The 27,339-nt window shown below is 34.6% G+C and overlaps 1 protein-coding gene across 10 annotated transcripts in view; it reads left to right on the top strand.

The window, feature by feature from the left end:
- The window catches only part of DMD (dystrophin), a gene marked incomplete at its 3' end in the record, with an annotated part of 2,106,393 nt that overhangs the window by 662,676 nt on the left and 1,416,378 nt on the right, over positions 1 to 27,339 (top strand). For all 10 annotated transcript variants that reach the window (XM_084788839.1, XM_084788837.1, XM_084788840.1 and 7 more), the window contains one exon: positions 11,354 to 11,504. In XM_084788839.1, coding sequence (XP_084644965.1) covers positions 11,354 to 11,504 — 151 coding nt within the window. The remainder of the gene's footprint in view (positions 1 to 11,353; positions 11,505 to 27,339) is intronic.

Below are 27,339 nucleotides of genomic sequence, written 5' to 3'. Positions count from 1 at the left end.
TTTGAGACATTTCTGAAAATGGCCTATTTCTCACTAAAGTAACAAGCAGATTCCATTATTCTGCATGTATTGCTTTGATTTATATTGTTAGGTGTGTGTATTCATGTAGAGCCTAGCGAGACAAGATAGATTTATTTTTAAATGAAAAGAAATGAAGTGCCAACTGTGGATTTGAATACATTAAGCTAAAGAATTTGTCCAAGTGCCTTAAGTTTACTTAGCTATTATTTGTGAAGATTTAAAGGTTTTAAAATAGGATGAAGAAACTCATTAGATATGCTGGGAGGATTGCTGTGCCAGTACTAAATTATAGTGTGGCAAGAGGGAAGGAGAAAACACATTTTATGCTCATGGTTTTTGAAAAAGTCAGGCATAAATTATAAAGGGGAATTTTCACACACACACAATATATATATATATATATATATATATATATATATATATATATATATATTCCAAGTCAGAATATAATAGGATATTCACATTTACATGATTGCCCTGTTATTATCATTGCAATTATTTTAACTAACCCTAGAAGTGAAAACTATAGTGTCCTTTTATAATTATTGAGCTAGGTTTCCATAAATCCCTGCAGGAAAATATTTTTATTTCACACATTTATTATCATAATTCATAAGACACAGAGACGTCAAATTTTCACAGATATTCACAGTCTATATGTTTGGGATTCTACTTGCAACTTAACCATAGTAGCCTCAAAAAATAGATTACGTAAAAAGGCCACTCTCCTGTTTACTACTCTCCTAGTTAGCCATATATATCTTCCTTTTGTGAGCCCATTCTACATGATTCTTTTTTTTTTCAGGTGAAAAACCATGTGGTATATACAACTTATCATTATTTAATTAGTTAATTGCATTGTGATGTTGATTTGTAAAAAATATAAATTCAGCCTAGAATTAAAATTGCATGTATTTTAATATATCATTCACAAAAATGTTCATATACATCCTATTAGATAATTTGAATCCTAAAATTACAATATCACTACATAGCTACAATTAGTAAAAACAATAAAAACCAGTATCTCATTTTTAGGGAATATTTTGGGGCTTTTGTTTGTGGCTCAACATTTAGGATGGTTGTAAAAAAGGCAAGGGGAGAAAAAGGTCTTATAGACCATTTTTACATGTTTTATTAAAATGAGACAATACTAAGGAATCACATATTACATAAAATATATTTAGATAAGTTTTGCCAATATGTATTACATTGTTTTGATTAAGCAAATAAATATAAATATATGAAGGTTTTAAAGAAGTATGTTTCCATGTTTATTTCTATCTTTGCTTACAAATATTAACAAATATTCTTGGGTAGCTTCAATTACAGTGATTAAAATAAAAGTACTACAGACACTTTCTTTATCACAAGAAATAAGATACTGCAGTTTTCATGAACTTTGTTCTATTCTAGAGTAGCTGATCTCCAATAAACCAAGACCATGACAGAAATATCCAATATTTGAAAATGTTACAAAAGGCTCTGCTAATGAATCATTGAACAATTAGAATTTCTTTGTGATCCAAGGAAGAATTGTATAGTTGATCAGTTCAGTTTGAGATTCAAATAAGAAGGGATGAGGAGTTACAAAATTTGACTAAAGGAACATGTAATACAAACGTCCCAAAATAGGAACAAGGTGACTCATTTGAGGAACCAAAGATCCATGAAACTTCAGAGTTTGGAGATGATTCTTGATAAAACCACCACATAGACTAGAGCCATTTAAATACTACTTAAAGACTTTATGCATTGGAGAGGTGGGACAAAAGTTGTGTTATTGCCTAGGCTAGTATTAGAGTGAGGGAGAGGAGAGAGAGAGAGAGAGAGAGAGAGAGAGAGAGAGAGAGAGAGAGAGAGAGAGAGAGAGAGAGATCTGGAACAAGCTAATAAAGAGATCTTAGTATCTTACATTAAGAAAGAATTGTAGTATCAGTCTGTTGTACCCAGATCGCAAGACCGCCAGATAAGACCACCAGTACTCGATATGGACGCAATATACATGAAGACCTTTAATCGACTCAAGCTGAGCTCTGACTGGTCACCAACACAGTGGTACCCAGAAAAAACCTCGATCTCTGGGCTGAGGGTAAATTTATATCCCTCCCAGTGCCCCAAAGCAGGGGAGTTCCAACCTGGCAAGCATGTATTGGTTGAGTAACATAAAGAGGTCTAATGTCTATAAAGGTGACAAGCCACAGAAAAAGGTACCAAGACCAACCAAGGCTTAGCTTTATTTTCTCTTTGTTTACTACCTTGTCCAGGGAAGCGTCTGATTTCTTATTAACCCTATCTCTGGTGGGCAGGAAGGAATGTGGCCATAAAACTGGGTCTCTTATCAGCTCCATCTCCAGTGGGACCCTTTGGGGGCATTCACTAGGCAACACTATTTCTAGTGGGGCTGCTCTATGCAGCTGACCAGATTTTCTCCTGTAGGCCTATTTCTTAATCTTTGCCCCAGCTACCCTGAAATCCAATTTTAGTTTTTCTTGTATCTCAAGTATACTCTACTCTCTTAGGTATACGCTTATATTAAATATAATTGTGTCACCCTCCATTTTCTCCTTGCTCCGAGGGAGCTTGCACTGTGATGGAGAAACAGAGGTCGTTGCGCCTAAAGCTGCAGGACAGTAATGGAGCCTGCTGGATCTCAGGCATGGTGTATAGGAGAGGCTCTCCTGGAGTGAGAGCAGGTCCTCACCCTGATTTGCATCTTTGGCAGAGAGAATCCAGGCTCTCAAGCCTCTCTGACTGAAAAAGCCCCCCTTCTTTCTCACAAGCATGAAATCTGATAGCATCTGGATTGCAAAGTGCTGAAGGCAGTTTCTGGAATGGCAAGCCCAAAGAAGACAGTCAGTGAAGCCAGAAGCTAAACTGTGTTGTGCATTCTAAGTCTCATGCATTTGGTGTGAAAATGGGGAGTTTAAACTAATCCAAAAGCTAAAAGGACAGACAGGATAAAAAAGGAAAGATGAAAAAGAAGGGACCAAAATGGAGTAGAAGGCTGGAAAGGAAGAACTAAAAAAAAGATGACTCCCACTTATGAATACAGGGTTTAAAAGCCCTGGGCGTCATAAAAAGGGATGTCTCAGGATATGGACTGTTTATAGTAAATATCTTGAGAGACTCAACTTAGGAAAGAGAAACAGCCCTTGGTAATCCGAAGGTGGCTTTACTTTTTATCAGAGCATGACCAGGTCTGTGACACCTCTTACCAGATCCAATTTAGGAGCCCTCTGATATCAAAAGGAAGTCATTCCCTTTTCTGAACAAATGGCTAACTGGAGGAGGAGGACTTTTCCCTTGCCCAGCAATGCCCCACATAATTGTTTACATCCATTTTGTGTTCTTTAATATTAAGAGTTGTTATTTCTTTGGGCTTTTAATGACTTACATTTCACATGCAGACATTACCCTTCTGCAAACCGTATTTGGGTGAAACTATTTCACAAACCATAAATAATTACTGCCAGCCTCAGAAAAAAATAAAAACGGAGATAACAACTTGCTCTCATGTCTACTTTATCTAAAATTGAATCTTCACTGTATCTGAAGGATAAGCTCTGCCTTCAACACTTATTTGTTTGAATTGGAGAAATATACTTGCCTTCTATTATTCTTTGTTTCCTGATTCATACAACAGTCACAAACTCTTTATATAATATTTCTGAAAGATATTCATTGTGATATGGTATTGAAAGGTACATTTTTCTGAAAATTCACTACAAAATAAAAAAGCATAATGATCATACAGACATGAAGAAGAGGAGTTGGACAAGGCTATTTATTAAATTCACCATATTATTTTAACTAGTATATAATTTTATTGCTTATTCCTTTTTTTAAATTTCTTCACTGATTTTTGGAAAAATATTTTGTAATGTCTTATTATGAGGGCATGGAAGCATGATCAGAGTAATTACCATTATGTTAAAGATTGTGTTTATCAAATTAGAACATTAAAAAATACGCATGCCAGGGAATAACAGTCAAAAATATAAATATTTCTTTCCATTCTTTTTCCTCTTTTATTATTAATATTATTTGATACTTTTCTTCTTGATTCCCTACCTCTCCAAATGCCAACTTTAATGTCCATAAATTGACTCTCAGAAAGTTGACACAGACATCAGGTAAGATAATGTATGGTCATAAAGTACTTCATTATCATGTGGCTTCTACTTTTCTCTAACACTAGTTTTGCGGAATCAATTCAGAGAACAAAGTGCCTCTGTTTTCAAAATGAAATAAGATACTGCATGCTGGCATTCTCAAGCTAGAAATCTGATGCAAAGTAAGCTAAATAATCTATGTTTAGTTTGGGTGTTTTGATGTGTAATACCCTAATGATGGTAGGAGGTGAGAGGAAGGAAGAAAGAGATGAAACGTCCAACTGTGGGTGCAAAAAAAAAAAGACAACTGGCATGGGGACAACAGAAGATTTTTCCCTAGATGAATAAACTAATTAATTTGATTGAATAATGCAACCTGTAGAGAGCAAAAATGATTTACTGACAGTTCTATGAGGACTAATAGAGATGAGCACAGCAAGTTCCATCAACTTCTCTGATAACTGTAGTTATGACATGCAGGGGGAAATGAAAACCTTTGTAAAAGTTAAGGGAAAATTAAAGCAAATCAGTAAGGAGGCCAAATGAAGTTATGTTGTGGTGCACATCATCAGTAGGAGAAGAGATATGAATAGTATCTGAGATTAAATACAAGATATAACATGAAAAATCATTATGAGTTATCCACACTTTGACTGGAAAGAAAAATATGTCTGCAAAAATGGTTCAGTTTTTCAAATATTGCCTATTTTTATGATGAATCAGATAACATATGAGTGGGTAGAGAAAATGGGATGGTGAACAAGTAGATGGACTGTTTTCTCAAAAATTAACAAAGTAGTACATTGCATATTTAATGGGACTATATAGAGAGTTATAGTCTTTGAATTGAAATTTCAAGCAGAAAACAGCAAAGGATGAATGATGTCAAACTTCTGATTTTAATTTTACATCAAAGTTAGATACATTACTACCTTTATTATTTCATCCCATGGTGCTGATATGATGTCTTTATAGATCTAGATATTCTTAGGACCAGAAGCTTCTGAATCACCTGAGAACTTGTTGTAAAGGTCAGAAATTTTGTCCTACGTTTCATCTGTATACACAGAATCTGCAATTTAACAAGATCCTAGTTGACTTTAAAGCATACTTGAGAATCACTTATCAAAGTTAAATAATCTGAATATATATTCCTTTGTCAACATATGTATAAATTATGCTTTCTGTCTCCATTTTATATCAATTAATGTGGAATAAATATTTTAAGTTCCTTTAAAGTTTAAAAATGATGTTATTGATGCTCCATTCAGACCTCAAATGTTAATGCCTTCTACCACAGGTGATTACTAAAATAGAAAGACTTTTGAAAGACTAGGAATATATAATAAGGATAATATGTGAATACTGAAAATTTATTGCTTAGTTGTTGGATTACAAACAACAGTTTTTAACACATTTTAATGGGAAATGAGGTCAAGTCCACATGACATATATTTTAACACTAATAAAAACAGTATAGACTAATGGAGCAAAATGTGAACATCCCTTATTACATTAATGTAAAGTATGTCATTCTTAAAGTTTTAATTACAAACAGAAAATCTGAATCTGTAGAATATATTTAAGAGTATAACGTTTTTGGAAGAATGCTTTCATCTGAAGATAAATAACAGTAATTAGCAAACTAAGTTTATTCATGCATTCATCCATCATTTGGATGGATGCATGAATAAACAATATTCTCAGCACTGATTTAGTTATGAACAAACTACCCTCTCTTATAAATATAAAGCCTTATATTGTTATATGATAGTGACCGATGATAAAAAGTAAAATTAAGTATAGAATATATTCTTATAGTGAAACATACTTGTTATTTCAAAATTGAAAATACATTTCAGATAGTATATTAATTACAAAGACTAAGCAAAGGTATGTGGGGTATGAGCTATGAAGATAGCTTAGTCAATAAGAACAAGTAAAGACAAATGACCTAAGGCAGAAGGAAGTAAACTGATTGTGCTCTGATTTATAACTAATACAGATTCATGTTAAATGAATGGGCTGATTAACAAGAGCAGATCTAGGAGAGGAAGAATATTTCATAAATTAATTCTGATATCTGAATTCCATCTATATTTCATGCTTATTGACATCAGTTGTAATAGTCACCAACTTAAGAATTATTTATCACATATCCACTTATTCAAAACACTTTACTACACCCTCCATACTGGCAAAAATTATCTAAGCTGAGGATGGGCTTCTATTGTTGTATAAATGAATGTGAACATAGCATATCAGCAATAATCATGCATAATAAAAATAATTTTATTAAACATTTCAAGCATTGTATCTTAATAGCTGTTCTATTTTTGTAGTGACACCTGCAAGTTCCTCCATCTACTTTTTGTTTAATCAGGAAGATTGTATTAATCCTTACCATAATGTATTTGTCACAGGAGTCCTTTTCAACTAGCTATGCAGCTTTTTTATTATGTTGCTGTTATTATTTGAATTTAGGTTTTAAAACTGCAAATATATTTGTTCACATTTGATCTTTAATCTTGATCTTGATAACTAAAGTATATTACTTTTAAAAATTTGTTTTCAAGTTTTTAAAGAATGTCATACATGAATATAATCTTTGGATCACATCACCTCTCAACCTCCCCCTTCCACTTCATCCTTTATTCTCCAATCCAAATATCCTTAATTTTGAGTTCAATATTTTTCCTATTATGAAGTAACGTTTGCTTGTTTGGACCTAAATTTTATGTTTTGTGGGTTCTATATATTCTATACTTCTTTTAAACATGTGGCCATTTATATCATGGCCATTTGTATGAGACAAAATAATTTTCTAAGTGCACTGTAGTTATTATCATTAAAGGAAACTTCATGGTAAAATTTGTTTCAAAAGTAAGAACTGTAATTTCCACCCCAATGAAGAAATCATATAACATATCTGTTATTGAAATCTTTTTTGTAAATTCAAAGTACATGACTTCTTTCTCTATTTTTTCCATCTTTATAAGAAATATAATTAAAATTAACTATATGTATATATTTGTATCTCTAAAAATGAACAGTAACACAGATAATAGATATTATAATGTAATGCAGGCTGTGAATAGGAAAATCAGCTGAATTTCCACTCTTTTACTTCCACTTGTTTGTTCCATGGCTCAAGAAATATTTTGTTTGCTTATCTGTTATTATGGCTAGTATAATCACAGTCATACATAATATTTATTCCAAGAAGACATCTATTATCAGACATATCATTAATCTAATTTGTTATTCAAAATATAAATATATTTTAAAGTCAGATGGGATGTGGTTAAACTTATTATTTTAAATGATGAGTTCTGCAGTATTAGCAGTTTATAGGTAGATGAGGTAAAGTAAGTATGTGGTCTCTATGCATATGGTTCATGTTAATTGTTATACCCAACAATGGTTTGATTTAGCCAATCAATTACTTGGTATTTGTGGGGACAAAGGAGCTACAGTATAAATGATAAAGAAGTCAGTCCTCAGAATCAGAGCTATTTTCAGTATCAGTTGTTCATTAAACTCTCTATCTAAAGATAATATAAATTCAGATTGCACTATTCAAGTGTTATGTTGAATCGGATGTTTGAAAAGTTTTCCCAATCTTCTAATATATATCTTTTTATCCTTAGTCATTATTCACATACACTCTATTTGTTTCTGTGATGATTTGAATAATAGCCTATGTGAATCATCACATTTGATGAAATTCATAATAGACAATGAAGGTAAAACTCTAACAAATGTTTAAAATAAGTATGTTAGAATATGAGAATATGATGATCTTATAGAAGCACATAGTTGCATGTAAATAAATCTTGAGCTAAAAATTACAATCTACCAATTACAATCACTTTGCCAATATTTTCAAGCCATTATTTATTGGTAAGTAAACAAATTTTAAATTTGTTTTGTGTGATTTTACTTAATGACATTCATTTGAAACCACAGAGTGCAACAAAAATTGTCTTTAATTCATACATGCACTCTGCCTTTGTAGATTTGCACTCTGCAATCTGAATCCAAATTGCATAGGTTTTTTTGTTCAACTGTAATCATGGAATGGCATTTCAATTATACGATATAACTGAATATCACTGGTAGGTTTTTTCTAATATACACATCCAGAACATTTGACTTTCTGTGGCTATATTCTTAGAACAACATATAGTCAGATTGTGAACTCGAGGAATTTCCAAAAGAAACAGCATTCCTAAAGTGCTTGTCCTTGGTAAATTTGAATTTTACTATTCCAGGATTTTACATCTATAAATATCTTTTACTTTTATTTGTAAATTATATCACAAATGGTTAGATTTTATTATATATTTCAAATAACTTTATAATATATATCTGTAAGTCTAAATAAATGCTATCTGTATGACAAAACATTAACAAATATTAATTTAAAAGTATTATTTTTGTTTTATAAGATTTTCTAAAAAATTTAAATTTTCTAGGCTGCTATATATTTAAGCTCAGGATAACATTGTTTGAATATATTACATGATATAATGAAATAGTATATAGGTAAAAATGTTGAAATGATAGTTTATGATTGATATCAATCTAAGTATCTGTCAAAAAAGATGCTTAGTTGTCCACTATTGCATCCAGTAGCCAAATTCTTAGTTAAAATTCTACTTCTCAGTCTCATTAGCTATATACTCTATGTTTAGTAGACCTGGATGGCAAGTGGCCATCATATTAAGATGCGAAAATAGAATATTCATAACATTTCAGTAAGTGTTGCTACACAATCCTTCACTCCTATATTCTACCAGAATTTCTGTAAAAAAAACAAAAAGCCTAGTATTTCTATTAATTAAGTATTTTAAACATAGACTTTGGATAGAACATTTATTTTCTATGTTTACATTTGAGTTGTAAGCCTTTTTTGAATTAACAGATGAAATTGTGTCAAGATGTATTTTCATATTCAACATATAGTTTTCCAGTTATAAGCAATGTATTAACTCATGTCTCTCAAATTGGAAATGGAAGTGAAATGTCTAAGACCTGGGTTGTAGGACAAAGACTAGGTAATGAGTCTAGGCCATTGGGCTACATATCTACTACTCAGGCTATTATTTCATCTGTCTTTGAAGAAAAACACTAATTTGTGTATCTACTTAGTCATGGAAAATACTAAAACTTTAGTTGTTCAAAATAACTGATAATTTCACAAATCTGTACTACAGATTCTGTATCAAATGATGGCACGAAGGTCACACTTTGGGCTATATTTTGCTGGAACATCAATTTCCTGATAGAATTCTACCCTCTAGTGCCTTTTGTTACATGATAGTTAATTATTTAATAGTTTAGTGTGGACTCTTGTGGAGTGGAATCAGGGAAAAACTTCAAATCTCTTTCAGCCTAAATTTAGAACTGGCCCATTATCAATTCTGCCACATTGTATTAGTTGAAAACCTAAAAGTCAAAATAAATATCTTAATTGAAAGCATGATAAAAATTTATAGAAGAAAGGGGAAATTGATCAGTGGGTAGTAAGCTATGGTTAGGAAAATATTTTTCTGCATATTACAGTAATATACTGTCCATTTAAAAATGCTAGAATAAATAGAATTTGAGAGTTTTGCCATTTAAGATATATAAAGATTTAAGGAGATAAGAATGTTCAAACTTTGACACAAAATTTACCCTGCCTACAAGATGCACAGGGATAAATATAGAGCAGAGATTAAGAGAATGTCCAGCCAATGCATGACCCAACCTGATACTCAATCCATAGGAGAGAGCCAGGCCCTGAAAATATTAGCAATACTCTGTTATGCTAGTAGAAAGGAACCTAGCATAGATGTTCTCTGAGAGGCTTCACCTAGCTGTGGATCCAAACAGATGCGGAGACTCACAGCCAAACACTGGGTGGAGCACAGGGAGTCTTGTGGAAATGTGAGGGGATGTATAGAAGGAACTGAAGATGATAAGAACTCTACAATAATACCAACAGCATCCAGTAATGAGGGACCAGAGGGTCTAACAGGGACTGAAGTACTGAAGCACCAAATATGGGCCATATATAGAGTGGATCTAGGCCCCATACACAGATGCAGCAGATGGGCAATTCAGACATCATGTGGGTCCCCTAATAAGGGGAATGGGTTCTGTCTTTGACATGGACTAGATTGCCTGCTTTTTAATCACTCCCCTTGGAGGAGCTGCCTCGCCAGGACATAGGAAAAGAGGACTTGCTCAATCCTGATGGGACTTGATGATCTGGAGTAGGTGGGTGGGTGGGTACTCCTCTTTTTTGAGAAATAAGGTGGGGAGATGGAGGAAGAAGGAGGGAATGTGGGCTTTGGAGGGGAGGAGGGAGGGGACCATGATCAGGATTTTAAACAATAAATAAATTAATTAAAAAGAATATTCAAATATATTTAGATATTATTCAATTTACATATATGTTGAAGCATCATTTGCTACCTGATAAATATTTTTGCTATACATGTTTATACGTATCCTAAAAATTAAAAGAGGAAAATGATTTGTGATGTTTATTGTAGATACTAAATTATAGCAACAAAAACCACCAGTAATACGATGTTCATTAATTTTGTTACCAGAGAGTTTCTACTTCATTTTAAAATTGTATTCAATGTTATTAATTATTTTTGTGATTAGTGTCAGTTTGTGTGTATGTACATATACACAAATGTGGGTGTATGCATGCGCACATGCATTGTGTAGGTGGATTCTGTATCTACCAACACGGATTTGGAGATTTGAGAACAACTTTATTTAGTTAGTTTTCTCCTTCAACCTTTCAGTGGGTTTGAGAGATCAAATACAGATCATCATTTTTGCAGCGCAAGTGCCTTGACCCACTGATCTACATTGCCAGCCCCATTTCTTTTTTATTTAGGATGTTAACATATATCTCACTATGTAAATATTTTTAGAAACTATGATATTACTAGATGTGTGTGTGTGTATGTGTGTGTGTGTGTGTGTGCGTGTGCGTGTGTGTGTGTGTGTGTGTGTGTGTGTGTGTGTGTGTGTGTGTGTTTCTGAGGGAAAAATAGCCAAGGGAAAATAATTTTAGAAATTTTACTCTTGTATTTTTAATATCCAAAAATCCAAGAAATTGGATGGGCCATCAGTTATGTAGACATGTATTTATTACTAATAAACAAACTTAGTAGAGGAAAAAAATAGGTGTTTTCTTTATTTTTCAGTTTACACAAAGTTCTAATGGATCTCCAGAATCAGAAACTAAAAGAGCTAGATGACTGGCTAACAAAAACTGAAGAGAGAACTAAGAAAATGGAAGAAGAGCCTTTTGGACCTGATCTTGAAGACCTAAAATGCCAAATACAACAACATAAGGTTTGTAGACATTATGGTATTATGGTATTTGCTTTCTATTCTAGTCTGCCCAAACCTGTGTGTGTGTATTGCAAATAGATATGAAGACATGTGGTAAGTATAGATAAAAAAGGAATCTTGTACTCAATAATTTAAAAGAAATTGACCTGTCCTATTTCAGTCATTCGTCCCCTGTTTTGGGTAAATCCTCCTCCAATATTTGGGTGTTGCCAATGTGAGAATTTCAAGAGATAGGAACTTTAAGAGTTGATTGAGCTTTGTCGATTTTTCAACATAAGGTGATTAGGCCCTTATTTAAAAAAAAAAAGGTGTCATGTAGCATTAGGCTATCATTTAGTCATCATTATAAGAACCAAACAAGAAGAACCTTGATCTTGGATTCCAAGCCTCTAAAACTTGGAGATATATTTTGAGCATTTTGTAAGTTACCCTATCTCAAATATTTTTGTTAAAATAGCACAAAATATGCTATATGTTATTTTTTCCTCTGTAAAATTTTTTAAAACATTTTTTTATTTTTTACATATACATTTATATTATCACACATATATACACTAAACCACCTAAAGCAAGAAGAACCATGACACAATCAGGAATTATATAAATGTTACATTCTTGGTGTTCTTGGCTATTTGTATTTGACAGCCTTGAAGGAGACATCTTTTCTATCTTGGTGTATCTAAAATTCCAAATATATATCAATATCTATCATATTTTCTCCTTATCAACTTAAAACATCTATCTAGATCTACAAACATCGTAACCCCTAAAGAACTAAGAGACTTTGAGAAGGAATAAAATTGTTTGCCTGAGTATATCTGGAGTACGAGTTAGCATCTTCCCAAATGAGAAGATGACAGAGACAGTTTGGTACCTGATCAGTCACCCAAAACTCTCTATAACATTGGAGCATATATATTCTTTATGAAATACAACATAAAAAGAATTTATATATTGAAAAGTATATACATTTATTTCTTGGAGAGGAGAATTTATAATGTGTTAAATACTAACAGGAATTACCTAAATATAAATTGAAACTTTGTAGTTTGCATATATTTATTTTCAATTCATAATTATTTAAAACAGACCATACTTGGGCTAAAATGAGTATCTGTAACATTGTTTTGCTATAAAACACAATATTTTTTTTTTACTTTTAAGAGTTTTTGTCTAAAGTATACATTTAGACATACACTTTCTGGTTAGTGGAAATTTTTGTTGTTTTCGTTGGTTTCCCATTATTGTGATTGAGACCACATGGTGTGGTGTGTGTGTGTGTGTGTGTGTGTGTGTGTGTGTGTGCACGTGCGCACAACTGCAAGCATGTACAGATTTGGTCCAGAACTATGATTCATTCTGACATGGACTACTCAATCTTAATAATGGCTGTGAGTTTTGTGGTTAAAGGAGAAACTTACCAGTTCCATGCATGCAGGTATACAGCCAGGAATATTTGTAATCATGCAAGACAAGAGACATGGGAGAAAGCAAGTGGAAACACAAGAAACATCAATAAATTGTAGTTTTTGGGTCACCAACTAATGTTTTTTTTAAATGTATGAGCCCAATTATTATTGGAAATCATATTTTTAGGCACTGTATTTTTAAATGACTGAGCTTGGTACAATGAACAGGTTTTCATTGAGGTTAGCCATGCCATCTGAGACCTTAATATTCTGACAATTACATAAAATGTTTTTACACTTTTCTTTGGAAGTGATAAATTGAATAGAATGAAAGTTATTTGACTAATATTGTCATAAAATCTGAATGGATTGTCCACTACTGGAAATATGCCATTTCCAAATGAATATGAAATTGCTTTATGTAAATAATTTGAAGCAAAAAAGGAAAATGATTATATAAAATTTGATTATGCAGTATGTTATATATAGGAAACATTTAATAAGATTTTAAAATTAGGCTCAATGGCTCAGGATGAAGTATATATTTTTCTCATATCATACAACCTTATTATGTTTCCTCTCCCTCTACTCCTCCCAGTTAATCCTCACATCATCTCTTCCCCAGATTTGTCCGTTAGATGAGTCTATTTTCCTTCAGTCATTAGGGAAATGCAAATAAAAATGATCCTGAGATGGACCCTTAATACCCATCAGAATAGCTAAAATCAAAAACTCAAATAACAGTAGATGATGGTGAGAATGCGGAGAAAAGGAAACATTCTTTCTTTGTTGGTGGGAGTGCAAACTTGTACAACCAATTTGGAGTTCAACCTGGTACTTTCTCAGAAAATTGGGGATAGCTCTATCTCAAGATTCAGCTGTATCACTCCTGGGTAAATACCCAAAAGATTATCCACCATAAAAGGAGGACACTTGCTCAACAATGCTCATAACAGCATTATTCATAATAGCCAGAAAGTGGAAACAACCCAGATGTCCCTCAACCCAAGAATGGTTAAATAAAGTGTGCTTCATTTACAGAATGGAATAATACTCAGCTATTAAAAACAAGAAAACCATGAGATTTGCAGGCAAATGGAGGGAACTAGAAAAGCTCACCCTGACTGTGGTAACCCAGATTCAGAAAGATACATATGATATGTTGTTACTTATAAGTGGATTTTAGCTATATAGTACAGGATAACCATATTACAAATCACAGATCCAGAGAAGAAAAGTAACAAGAAGAACCCAAGGAAGGATGCTTAAATCTCACTCAGAAGGGGAAACAGAATAGAGAGTGGTTGAAGAGAGGCAGCAAGATAGGAGAGGGAGAGCAGAGAGAAATGAGTGTGGAGATTAGACCTGGGGAGAGTGAGAGAGAGGAGAGCACAGAGGGCCTGCAGAGAGAAGAGAAAATATGGAAAGAATCATATCTATTACAAGCTGGATACCGAAGACATCGAGGATATGGTGGTGACTCTAGCTGAGACTCCTAGTACTAGGGGTCATGGAGACTGAAGAGGACACCCTCTAGCTAAACAAGACTCCTCATAGAGGGAGGAAAACACTAACCCACCCACAACAACTTCTACCCCAAATTTACCTTGCTTTCTAGATGTGCAGGCATAAAGATTGAGCAGCGATTGAGGGAATGTTCGACCAAGGCCTGGCCCAAACTGAGATACACACCATGGGAAAGAGCCAACCCTTGACACTATTGACAATATTCTATCATGCTCACAGACAGGAGTCTAGCATAACTGTCCTCTGAGAGTCTCCATCCAGCAGCTGATCCAAATGGATGTTGAAAATCACAGCCAAACATTGGGAGAAGCACTTGAAGTCTTGTGAAAAAGTGTGTGAAAATCTAAAAGGACCTGTTGGTGACAGGAGCTCTATAAGAAGACCAACAGAGCCAACTAAGCAGGGTCCAAAGGGGCTTTTAGAGATTTAAGTACCCAACCAATATCATGCATGGACTGGACCTATGCCCCCTACACAGATGTTTCTGATGAGCAATTAGGTCTTTATGTGGGTCCCCTAATAAGGGAATCAGGGTTGTCTCTGACATGAACTCTGTTGTCTGAGTTTTGATCACTTCCATACTGGAACTGCCTTACCAGGCCACAGTGGAAGAGATTGTGCTCAGTCTTGATGCAACATGATGAGCTGGGGTGGGTTGCCTTTTTCTGAGGAATAGGGGATAGGGGAGAGGGAGAAGAAAAGAGAGAAGAGATGGGGAAATGATCAGGATATGAATAAATTAATTAAGTTTTAAAAAGAAAAAGAATGATGCAGATGATGAACTAGTATACACTGTTAAGGCTATAACAAATACACAATTTCCTAACTGAAAAGCTAGGTAAAATATTTGTAAGTCATGTAAATGCACTGTTAATATCATAGACACACTAGAGTGCATTTTGTGAAAACATCTTTTGATGTTTTATTTCAGCAGTGTTTCAGTAAAAGACATTTCAGTGACCCATCCAATTAGCAATTTAAAATATATTGATTGTTACTATTAGAATCAGACAAATGGTTAACTCTGCATAGCTATGAATATTACTATTGGTTGCAATTTAAAAAACAAAAACAAAAACAAAACAAAATAACAAAACAGCACTGATTATTTCTGAGGACTGAATTTATTGAAATTCCTAAAACGTGCCAGAAATCATTCTTCCTGGAAATCACTGAGAGATGGAATTTTGTCTTAAAATAGTAGGGATATCATTGAGGAAGAAGAGCCTTCTGTGGGCTACATATTTAATTAATTGGAAAGGAATTTAACATGTTAATACAGAATTTTGTTCTGTGGTAGTAAGATATACATGGACTTTTAGTTACTTAGCAGAGTCTACAAGGATTTTCAAACCTAGATTTTTGAACATTATCTCAATGACAACATCAACAAAGTCCTCACAGTTCATTAAAATATGAAACTATAAATGTAATATGCACTATGTTCAGACTCCATCGGATGTTCTGTGTTAAATGCTAGTTATTATAAACCAAATAACCTATTAGATGGTTAGTAAACTATCCTTTCCTTGAAGTTAATTTCAAGCATTTTAGGTGCCAAGATTGTGGCATATCCTCATCTTATAACCTTTAAATTGATCTAGATGTTCATGTAACAGTGGGGGGTTGGTATAATACTGGCAAAGGAAATGACCTTTCATTTCATTCCACTGCATCCCAGTAGCTCTGAACAAATACTCCTTAAAACATCTTGGTGTGGTGAAGAATACAGTGACCAACTGTCTCTGAAAGCCTTCACAAGCATCTCATAGTCCATGATGCCAGGGAAAGACAGAAAAAATGGCCATTATTTGAGACAGAATAAAGCAAGAGTCTTCAGAATTAAAATTGGTGAGCTTTTGGAATAAAGGAAATGAGTTTTGAAAATGTGAGGTGTGTTTTGTCTGTATCATGTGCTAAAGTTCTGGGCTAGAGGATCTGAAATTAAAGTAAGATGAGTAGTGATTTAGAAAATTCTTAGTTTTGTGGACATTACATCTACTAAGAGAAATAATATCTCTGGAAAGTAGGAGGAAAAAACCATCTTAGAAGACTATTTCAGCAAGTATGTATAGCCTAAAAAATTAGAAACGAATGTAAGAAACATTTTGGAGCTCAACAGCTGAGCAAACAGGCCTAGAAGTAGAGAATGAGCAGATAACTTTAAATAACAGATTCTGAGACTAGGCAATCAGAATACCAGAGTTGGAAACAAGACAGTAGGAAAAAGATGTAGTATTTGGGAGAAGGATGAGTGAATCAGAGAAGCCTTGAGAATTCCTTAAAATCAAGTAGTCCTTTTCCTGTTTAACAAGCTCTCTCCCAACCTAAGGATGACTAAAATCACACATACTGCTGTGAAGTCCCACTTGAATTTCTATCCTTTGCCCCTATATGTATTTAATGGAAATTTGATGTGTATGGAAGTAAAGATAAACAATACACTCAGGACAAAAATGTCATACCATAGTCAGAGAACCACAGCTCAAGAAATAATTGTTTAGGAAATATTTTATCAGAACATATGTTTTAATAATTCTTACTATTTCATTGTGTAAACTGTACTCAGCATTGCTACCTTTCTGACAGGAGCCAATGAATTTGACAACTGAAATAAGCAATAAAAATATGTGTAGCTGTAAAAAAGTAACTCATAAAGATGAGTAAGGAGCATTTCTATAAAGTAACATAAATAGATGTATATCATGTTTTTCTTCTTTGTTCCCATCCCAGTTTGATTTCCTTACATAAGTACCTCTATTGATATTTATTTTAGAGTCCTTTTTACACAGTAATATTATTTTCACATAAATACATAGGATTTAAAGTAAAAGGAATAGTGCCACTTTTATGCATTCTATAAATACTTATAATACTGTTATAATTTTTAAAATCTAGTTTATAAAAACAAGTGATTTTTCTAGTTAGAGGGTGTCCTTTTCAGTCACTCTGGTGTCTGTTACTATGAGTTTCTGTTAGAGTACCCTCAAATCCCACTAGGAGCCTAACTTGTCATAGGTGATCTGTGGCTTATCACAGAGATTGTCCAGCCCACAGCTCTCTTCTCTACAGGTCTGTCCTTCCACTCCTCCTTTTCCCACATCTGATCTCCACCTTCATATCTCTCTGCTTAGTTCCCTTTCCTAAGTTGTTCCCACTCTTCAACCACTACCTCTTTCTATTCTATTTCCCCTTCTGGGTGAGGTTTGAACTTCATCCCTTGGGTCCTCCTTGCTACTTAGCTTTTTGGGTTTGTGATTTGTAGCATGTCTGTTCCATACAATATGGCTAAAGTTCACTTATAAGTGAGTACATACAATGTGTGTCTTTCTGTGTTTGTGCTACCTCACTCAGGATGATGTTTTCTATATCCATCCATTTGACTGAAATTTTCATGATTTCCTTGTTTTTAATAGCAGAGTATTACTCAATTGTGTAAATGTACAATAGTTTATTAACCCATTCTTCAGTTGAGGTTCACTTAGGTTGTTTCCACTTTCTGGCTATTACAAATAAATCTAATATGAACATCGTTGAGCAAGAGCCCTTGTTGTATGGTGGAACAGTTTTTGGATATATACCCAGGAGTGGTATAGATGGATCTTGAGGTAAAGCTGTTCCTAGCTTTCTGAGAAAGAGCTAGATTGATTTCCAGAGTGGTTGTGAAGTTTGCACTCCTACCAACAATGGAGGAGTGTTCCTCTTTCTCCACATCCTTACCAGCATGTGCTATTGGTTGATATTTTGATTTTAGCCATTCTGACTGGTTTAAGATGGAATCTCAGAGTTGTTTGGAGTTGTGTCTCCTACTGGAGGAAGGGAAACACCAACTCTCCCACAAAAACTTCAACCAAAAACATATCCTGCCTACAAGACATGCAGGGATAAAGACAGAGCAGAGTTTGAAGGTATGCTCAACCAATGCTTGACCCAAACTAAGATGCACCCCACGGGAGAAAGCCAATCCCTGACAGTATTAGTGATACTCTGCTATGTTTGCCAATAGGAGCCTAGGGGAGTTAATACTCTGAGGGGCTTCACCCAGAAAAGCTTCAAAACAGATGCTGAGACTCACAGCCAATAATTGGTCGATGCTATAGGAAATTTTGTGAAAAAGATGAAGGAAAGGAAAAAGTACCTGGAAGAGACAGGAGCTCTACAACAAGACCAACAGAGTCAACTAACCAGGGCTACCAGGGGTTTTGCTGAGATTGAAGCATCAACCAAGGACCATGAAGGAACTGGAGCTAAGCCCCTTACACAGATGTAGCCAATCACAGCTCAGGCTTAATGTGGGCTTCTAGTAAGGGGAATGGGGGGGGGCTTTCTCTAATATGGACTCTGTAGACAGGTTTTTATTAGTTCCCCCTAGTATGACTGCTTTGCCAGGACACAGAAGAAGAGAATGTACTTAGTCATGATGCAACTTGATGAGCTGGGGAGGATAGGAAGTGGGGCTTCCTTGCTCAGAGGAATAGGGGAGGGGGTTGGGAGAGACAGAAGGAGGGTGGGACTGGGAGGTGAGGAGGAATAGGGCTATGACCAGGATAAAGTGAATAAATAAGTACATTTATAAAAAGAAACATCTTGCAAGCCGTCATTCCCTCTCTACCCAAACTGGAATGAACATTTCTTATAATAAAAAATTCTGAGACCAAACTAAAAAATGATCTTTTATCATGATTTTGAGTAGTAGATTTTAAACACAACTCTGTATAATGTCCTTGGTTATTGTAACAATAATAATGCTATTCATGATATATATTCCAGCTTATGCTCTCCTAACAACTGATGACATAGGTTCTTTCTAGTAAGGATTGAAAAATGATTGAATCATGGGATTTTAATGTTCTTTTTTTTTTCATTTAACTAACTAGTTAATTAATTAATTATTTTAGTTTGCTTATATCCTGATCACAGCTATCATTCCCTCCTCTCCTGTCAGGTCCTCCATCTCAACTCCTATTCTCCTATTATTTTCCTCCTCTCCCTTTCCTTCCCCTCCCTCCATTCTCCCTCATATTTTAATACTTTGTTGTAGTTCTAAAATTTCATCACAGTGAGAACATTTACTAATTAAGAGGTATAAATATTATTTTCAAAGATATCCAGAATAAGTGATTATACTCAGAGAGGCTATTTCCATTGCATTTGCATTAATAGGATGAGTATATGGATATAGCCCACAATAAAATATCAGATCTTCTTTTTACCACTTCTTAGCACCACTAAACATTGTGCCATCTGTTTCTGGTGTATTTTCTCATTTAACTCCAGTACTAAATTTGTGCTAGGGAGAATTTGACATATAAACAAATCTTTAATACAGGATTGCACAAAGTAACATCTCCAGCAACCAGTAGGTTCCAATTTTCTTCTTTACCTTGCAGTATTAGTCAGACTACATTTGAATTCATGAACCCAAGAGATCTCCCTGAATATGGTTCTTATATATTTCAGGGCAACACATTGATAAAGACTCCTGTTTTTAACCTTTATATTTCTTCATTCAAACCAAGAAACTTTTTCTCTATCTAGCAGTTTCATTAAATAATGACTCCATATGTGAACCTATAGTTTAGAAACCATGCAGAGAAGTAGCCCAGAGACTTGGAAAATCTCTAATAGGATTGCTCATTTTAACAATAAAGAGACAGAGACTGAGTATATAGAAGCTTGCAAATTTAGAGAGAAACTTGGAAAAGTATGGCGGTGGTAGCTGTTCACAGGATGCTTACAGTCAAAATGTTTGAGTCAATGGTATGTTTATATCCATGCTGTAGATCTTCCTTTAAATTAGAGCTAAAGAGATGAGTAAGTCAATAACAAGGAAAGAAATAGTCTTATAATATTAGCTGTATTAATATCAGAAAGGGGATAATATATAGATCAATTTAACTGAGATTAATATCAAGACTTTATTTTAGTACATATTTATGCATACATTTATTGATTATAGGGGGAGAAGGAGTGGCAAGAAAGGGCTTCAATTCAGTGATTATAATTTTTGTTTTCAACATGTCTTTTGCTCTGAAAGGTTTTCAGTGGTGAGCTAGTTAGATTAATTAACTTAACAGTGCATTCTTTTTCGAATAATATTTCTATTCATTTATAAAAACTCCATTCCTTTATTTGATGCACTATGATGATATATAAACTGCTATCTCATTTTTGCTTCTTTTTTATCCCCTCCACCACATCTCTTTTCCAACTTCTTGTATTCTCTCCCTATTTTTATTAATTTTTTTTATGAATAATCCCTTGAATCCAATTAATGCTGTACATACAATGTTTCCATGTGGGTAATACCATCCACTGGGACACATTCAACCTACCAGCAGCAACATGCCCGAAGGAAAGTGACACTCCTTTATCAGGCTTTAACTATCAGTACTTTGATCTTTATGTGAGTCATCTTGTAATTTGAAAGGATGCTGTCTATGACATGGAATCTATCATTTGCTTTTCAATAACTTCCCCCTAATGGGGCTACCTTGCCTGGCTATAGTGGATGAGGATGAGTTCAGTCCTGATATGACTTTATGTGCTGGGTGGGTTGGTTGAGGGGTTCCCCTTTTCTGAGCAGAAGAAGAGCAGGGATAGAGGGAAAAGAGTGGGATGGTGAAACCAGGATGAGAGGAAGGAGGAGGCTACAATTGGGATGTAAAGTGAATATGTAAATTAAAAATACATTTAAAAAGAAATACGTAGTTCCTTCACTAAGAGTTAAACCTTAAGGGTGCCTTGCTGGTCATCCTTAGTTTTTGACTGATTTACTCAAGCCTTGTGCAAGTATGTACAGTAGCTGTGAGTTGATGTGTGCAATATATGTTACTTCAGGCCAGTATTGCATAACTCTTCTCCCCATCTGCTTTCATTTGCATTTTTCTGCATTCCCACCTCTTAGAGAAATGTTCCCTAGGCCTTGGAAAGTGGGTGGTAGAAAGAGACTATTCATACACAGTTGAGCACTCACAGTTCCTTATGCATTACTCTTTCACCAGTTATGAGTCTTTGAATTACTTCTGTTAATCGTCTATAAATAATATGTATAATTAATGGTTACTTTAAGTGGCTGAGTTATGGATAAGCAGATTAAAGTTATTATCTGTTTATCACACAAATATCAGAGTTTATATCTTAGCTCTTAAGTGACTCACAAATGCCAATAACTCTGGTTCCAAGGGATCCACATTTCCTTATGTTGTTTACTTGTACCTGATCTACACACATGCATCTATGCTCACACCAAAGCACAAGTATGCACACATACCAAAGTACCCCTACCCTCAAACCAATTCACATGTACACACAAACACTAAAAATAGATATTTTAAAAATTAAGGATATTAAATAAATTATATATTTTTCAGCCCCATAAATTTTCTCTCATTTCATGAATTTCTGGAAGTACATTTATGGGATAATAAAAGGCACACTAGGTTAGATGAAGGCAAATAGGGGGCAGTATGTATTACTGGGCTCTTTTGGCTTGTTTTAACAGCTTTCTTCTGAGCACGCTTAATTATGGGGGCTCAGAAGTAAGTGGCTGGTAATGTTTATATAGTTCATCTTATGCAAATACTAATTAATTATACAATATTATATAGTCAGATGGCTCTAAATCCATTTTCACTAACCAGAAAATTGAAGCTTAGTTTATCGAGGGATAAAGGGATCAAGCCTAGAAATTCTGATTTCTCATATTGAACCTTTGACAGCTGATAAATGGTGTCCTCATGAACATATTCACATTTGTTAGTTAATGTTCTATATACTATGTCATCTTCCATTGACAATTTAAAACATATATAAGTACAGTAGTTCTGTTATCTAGATAGATTTTTTTTTCTTTTCTTTTTAAAACTTAGATCATTTTCAACACCGATTGTGGCTCCCTCTTTCATCACCTTCCAGTCCCATGCTCCATCCCTCATACCTCTCCCTCCCTCACTCCCTCCCTTAGTCCTCAGAAAGGGGGTTACCTTCTCCCCATCACCTAAAATCAGCCTATAAAGTCTCATTTGGACTGCCTGTATCCTTTTCCTCTGGGGCCTGGCAAGGCCGCCCTACCAGGGGGAAATGATCAACATGTAGGTACCATATTCCATATCAGAAGTTGTCGGCGCCGCACCGTCCAGCGGAAATAAGACACCAACAACCAGACTTCTTCTCAAGATCTTTACTCAGGATTAAGCTCAGTGGGAATGGCCCCGAAGAAGGGAAGGGCCAAGCTTAAGTACAACTCAAGGGCCAATCAGCTCATGCCAGGCGCCACCTCCTCATAGATCCGCGTCAGAGCAGGACTGCGCGTCATTAGATCACCAGTTACCCTTGCACAGCCTTTTGCCATATAAGGACTTGTTTATCTTAGAGAGCGCTCGTCGTCGGGATGGCAGAAACCTGTGCCTTGTTAAGGCACTGCACCTTGCAGCTTTCCACAAGAAGTAATTCCTACTCCCCATATTATGGGACCCACAGGGAGATTATGCTTCCTATCTACTACATCTGAGCAAAGCGTCTTGGTCCTTAGTTGACGAATCAGTGTCTGCAGGACGCCATCCTCCACCCAGATTTGATGTCTCCATTGGTCTCCTTGTGGAGCTCCTGACCACTCTAGGTCCTTCTATTCTCCAACTCTTCCATAAGACTCCCTCATCTCCACTTCAAAGTTTGGCTGTGAGTCTCAGCATCTGCTTGGATCTCTTGCTGGGTGGAGTCTTTCAGAGGACCTCTATGGTAGACTCCCTTCCTATTCCTTCTCTTCAAGCACTTCTGGTGTCTATTCTAGTTGTGCTTCTGAATGAGAATTAAACATTCTGCATAAGGTCCTCCTTGTTAATTAGTATCTTTAGGTCTGTGCATTGTAGTGTGGTTATCCTGTATTATGTGGCTAATATCTGCTTATATACCATGTGTGTGTTTCTGAGACTGGGTTACGCCACTCAGGATGATCTTTTCTAGTTCCATCCGTTTGCCTGCAAATTTCATGATTTCCTTGTTTTTAATAGCTGAGTAGTATTCCAGTGTGTAAATTTACCACAGTTTCTTTATCCAGTCTTCAGTTGAGGGGCATCTGGGTTGTATCCAGATTCTGGCTATTATAAATAAAGCTACAATGAACATACTTGAGCAAATGTGCTTGTTGTATGGTGGGGTATCTTTGCAGTATATGCTCCTGATTGGTATAGCTGGGTCTTGAAGTAGAACTATTCCCAATTTTCTGAGAAACTGCCAGATTAATTACCAAACTGAAAGGCTTCTGTAAGGTAAAGGACACTGTAAATAGAACAAAATGACAGCCTACAGACTGGAAAAAGACTGTCATCAACTTTACATCTGATTGAGAGCTAATATCCAAACTGTGTATAGAACACAAGAAATTAAACACCATCAAACCAAATAATCCAATTAAAAATGGGGTAGACAACTAAACAGAGAATTCTCAACAGAGGAATATCAAATGGACAAGAAACACTTAAATGCTCAATATCCTTAGTTATCTGGGAAATGAAAATCAAAATAACTCTGAGATTTCATCTTTCATCATCAGAATTCCTAAGATCAAAACCTCAAGTGACAACACATGCTGGCAAGGCTGTGGAGGAAGAGGAACACTCCTCCATTGCTGATGGCAGTGCAAACTTGTACAAGATAATTTTTCTTAATAATGGAACTCAGTATCAGCTCTTGAAAATCAGTGATTCTATGGTGTTTTAAATTTGCTTATTGAAGTTGTCTTTTAGAATTTGTCTCCTACTTGGTATCACCAACACTTAGCAGAATCAAAAATGGCCCCTCTAAGTCAAAAGATAAAAATAGTGGGGATTGATACAAAAGTACTTAGATTACGTAAAGAACTGAGGACTAAAACACAAGCTTTTCTAGTAGACCCTGCCGGGGAAGCTTATTTAAAACATTCAGCAAATGTATAACAATTTATGTGCCCTAAATAGATCCACACAGGGATATAGACAATACTGTATCCAGCCAAGCTTAGTAAAGTGAATATTTGACTGAAAATAAAATTGGAAGTCATTACCAGATCATTTCACTCAGGGTACCTAGGGATATAGAAGCTATTCTACTGTAAAGTTATGGAAAAGGCAAATTAGGAATGGCTATGAGAAAAGGGAAATAAAAAATAAATGGTCCATTTCACCATTATTTTCAGTGAAAGCCAATACAGATCCAGAATGTTGAAATAGTTAATTAATGATAAGCATCTTGGGCATTTTGTTCCTTATGTGGTTTTTATGTTGTAAGTTAATTTCCTAGAAGTAGGAATAATCCCTGTTCCTAGAAACTATCTGGTCTTTTAAAGACTATTTGCAAGTAATATGTTTATAGGTAGATTGCTCTGAATGAACTTGTCTTCTTTGAACATTTATGCAGCTAAAATGCTATGAGCTTTTTAAATGTAATATTTATAATTAAAATATCTTAAACATGATTTGCAGGAGGAGCCTGGTATTCGTAGACTCTACACAGAAAACATTTTTATGTTGTTTCTCAGTGTGTATGTGTCCTTGCGTTTGTGGCAACTTTACATGAATGGGAGAAATTCCCTAATCATTGCAGTGAAGTGAGGTGACAGTAAAAGTGTACACAAAGGTAACTAACCACAGCACTTCTGAATCATGTAGACTGAATCTGTACTATGATCAAAGTAGCCAGTGTAGAATTCCTGAACAAGCAAGACGCCCTACCTTGTGTTAGTTTATATTACATTTACCTTTCTATATCGGTTGATCTTTAGATACAAGTGCAAGTCTAAAGCTTGTCTACACTTTTATACTTCATTGTGTTTATTTAAGCATTGTTTCATATCCAAACAGAATTACAAGGAAGCATGGGTCTATACTGAACACTGAAGTTACTTTTTTAAAAAAAAAGTTGTGCTCAAGTGGCTTGACCTGGTGAAAGCAAGAAAGTTTGTCCCATTGGTGACATTTGAAAGTAGAGAAAAATGATGTATGAATCCTAAAACTAGGATCCACTACTAAGGAGTTAAATTTTGTCAAACTCATTTAATTAAAGAATTATTTAGAAGAAAGGCAACTAGCCACAGAGGACTAACAAAACCTTAGTTTGTCAAATCTAAGAGTTCTTAATGTATTTCAGTGTTGCCCTTTTCTCTTGTCATAAGGAAAAAGGATTGTTATTTGACATTAAAGAACAAATATCACTGACATTTGTATCTAATAATGGCATAGAAATTTAATTAGGAGCATGACAATTTTTTTTACCTGGTTAGTGTGACAAAAGCATCAGTTTAATAAATTTAATATCAACAAATGAATGAGAAGATTGCCAGTACCTGTTTGTGTAAATTATAAATTTTTGATGATGAAAACCATGTTTGTAATTACCTAAGACAGGATTTTGACTTGAAGATAAAGGCTTTGAGTAATCAAACTTTATTCTACTACTCTGGGGACATATCTGTATTTAGAAATAACTTGGCTCATATTTCAGGATTAATAAGAACAACAGTAAACATCTATTGTATTTCTAACTATGAGAGAATAAAATCCATAACAAGTCAATATTTAACTAAAATATTAATTAAAAGTACTTTAATCAGAATGTGGTAGTTTTGAAAATAAAAGATACCATACAGGAATCAAGGCAAGGATGTTATTTGACCTCAATAATCAGGACCCTCATTCACTGGTAAGTAGAATATAAATCCTACAATTTTGTTTATCATTTTGCTCTTGCAAAAAAAATAGCTTTCAAAAGTAGACCCTGGATATTGGATATATTATAGTCTTTTGTTTATTGATAATATTAGAAAGCATTCCTAGTGTGATAATCACTCTTAATTATTTTGGGTGTTGAAAGCTCAAGGAAATTTACAACAGTTTCTATTTTGCAACTACTGAGTTTACTCAGAAAGGTTTTCTTAATATTATCCACTTAAGTCAGATAAATTGTAATATTAAAAAGTGGCAGAAGAGATGAAAAGCTATTGAACAGAAGGTTAAATCATGTACTGAGTTTTGTAAGCCAATAGAGAGAGCCTTTCCTGTGTTTCTTCAAATTTCTCTGGTCATTCAAATCAAAGTGTGAGCACATTTTAATTTTAAAGTTACCAAATCACCACTAGTATCAATAATACCTTGTATAGAATTTTTTTAAAATTATGAAATGTTTATCATTGAGAAAATTGGTAAAAAAAAAGACTGAATATATAATTTTATAATAAATACATAATGAGAACTCAATTTAAATAAAAAAGTACATTAATTTCACTCTGTAGAAGTAAGCATTTTATTAACTAAGTAATGATTGTCATACATTCTTTACCATGGTATTAAAGCAGGGAATGTAAGTTCCAAGCTCCATTTCTCAACTGGGTCATTTGGTTTGGTGGTGTTTAATTTCTTGAGTTCTTTATATATTTTGGATATTAAACCTTTGTCAGACATAGGGTTGGTGAAGATGTTTTCCCAGTTTGTAGGCTGTCGCTTTGTTCTCTTGACAGTGTCTCCTTCCTTACAGAAGCTTCTCAGCCACATGAGGTCCCATTTATTAATTGTTGACATCAAGGCCTGAGCTGTTGATGTTCTGTTCAGGAAGTTGTCTCCTGTGCCAATATGTTCCAGGCTCTTCCTCACTTTTTCTTCTAAGTGACTTAGTGTCTCTGGTTTTATGTTGAGGTCTTTAATCCACTTGGATTTGAGATTTGTGTGAGGATGTGGGGAGAGAGGAACACTCCTTCATTGCTGGTGGGAATGCAAACTAGTACAGCCACTTTGGAAATCTGTCTGGTGCTGTCTCAGAAAACTGGGAGTAGGGCTTCCTCAAGACCCAGCTATTCCACTCCTTGGAATATACCCAGAAGATGCTCCACCACACAACAAGAAAATTTGCTCAACCATGTTCATAGCAGC

The sequence above is a fragment of the Acomys minous genome (genome assembly GCF_964271855.1).
Source record: "Acomys minous genome assembly, chromosome: 7".
NCBI lineage: Eukaryota > Metazoa > Chordata > Mammalia > Rodentia > Muridae > Acomys > Acomys minous.
This window is presented reverse-complemented; position numbering and strand designations above follow the sequence as displayed.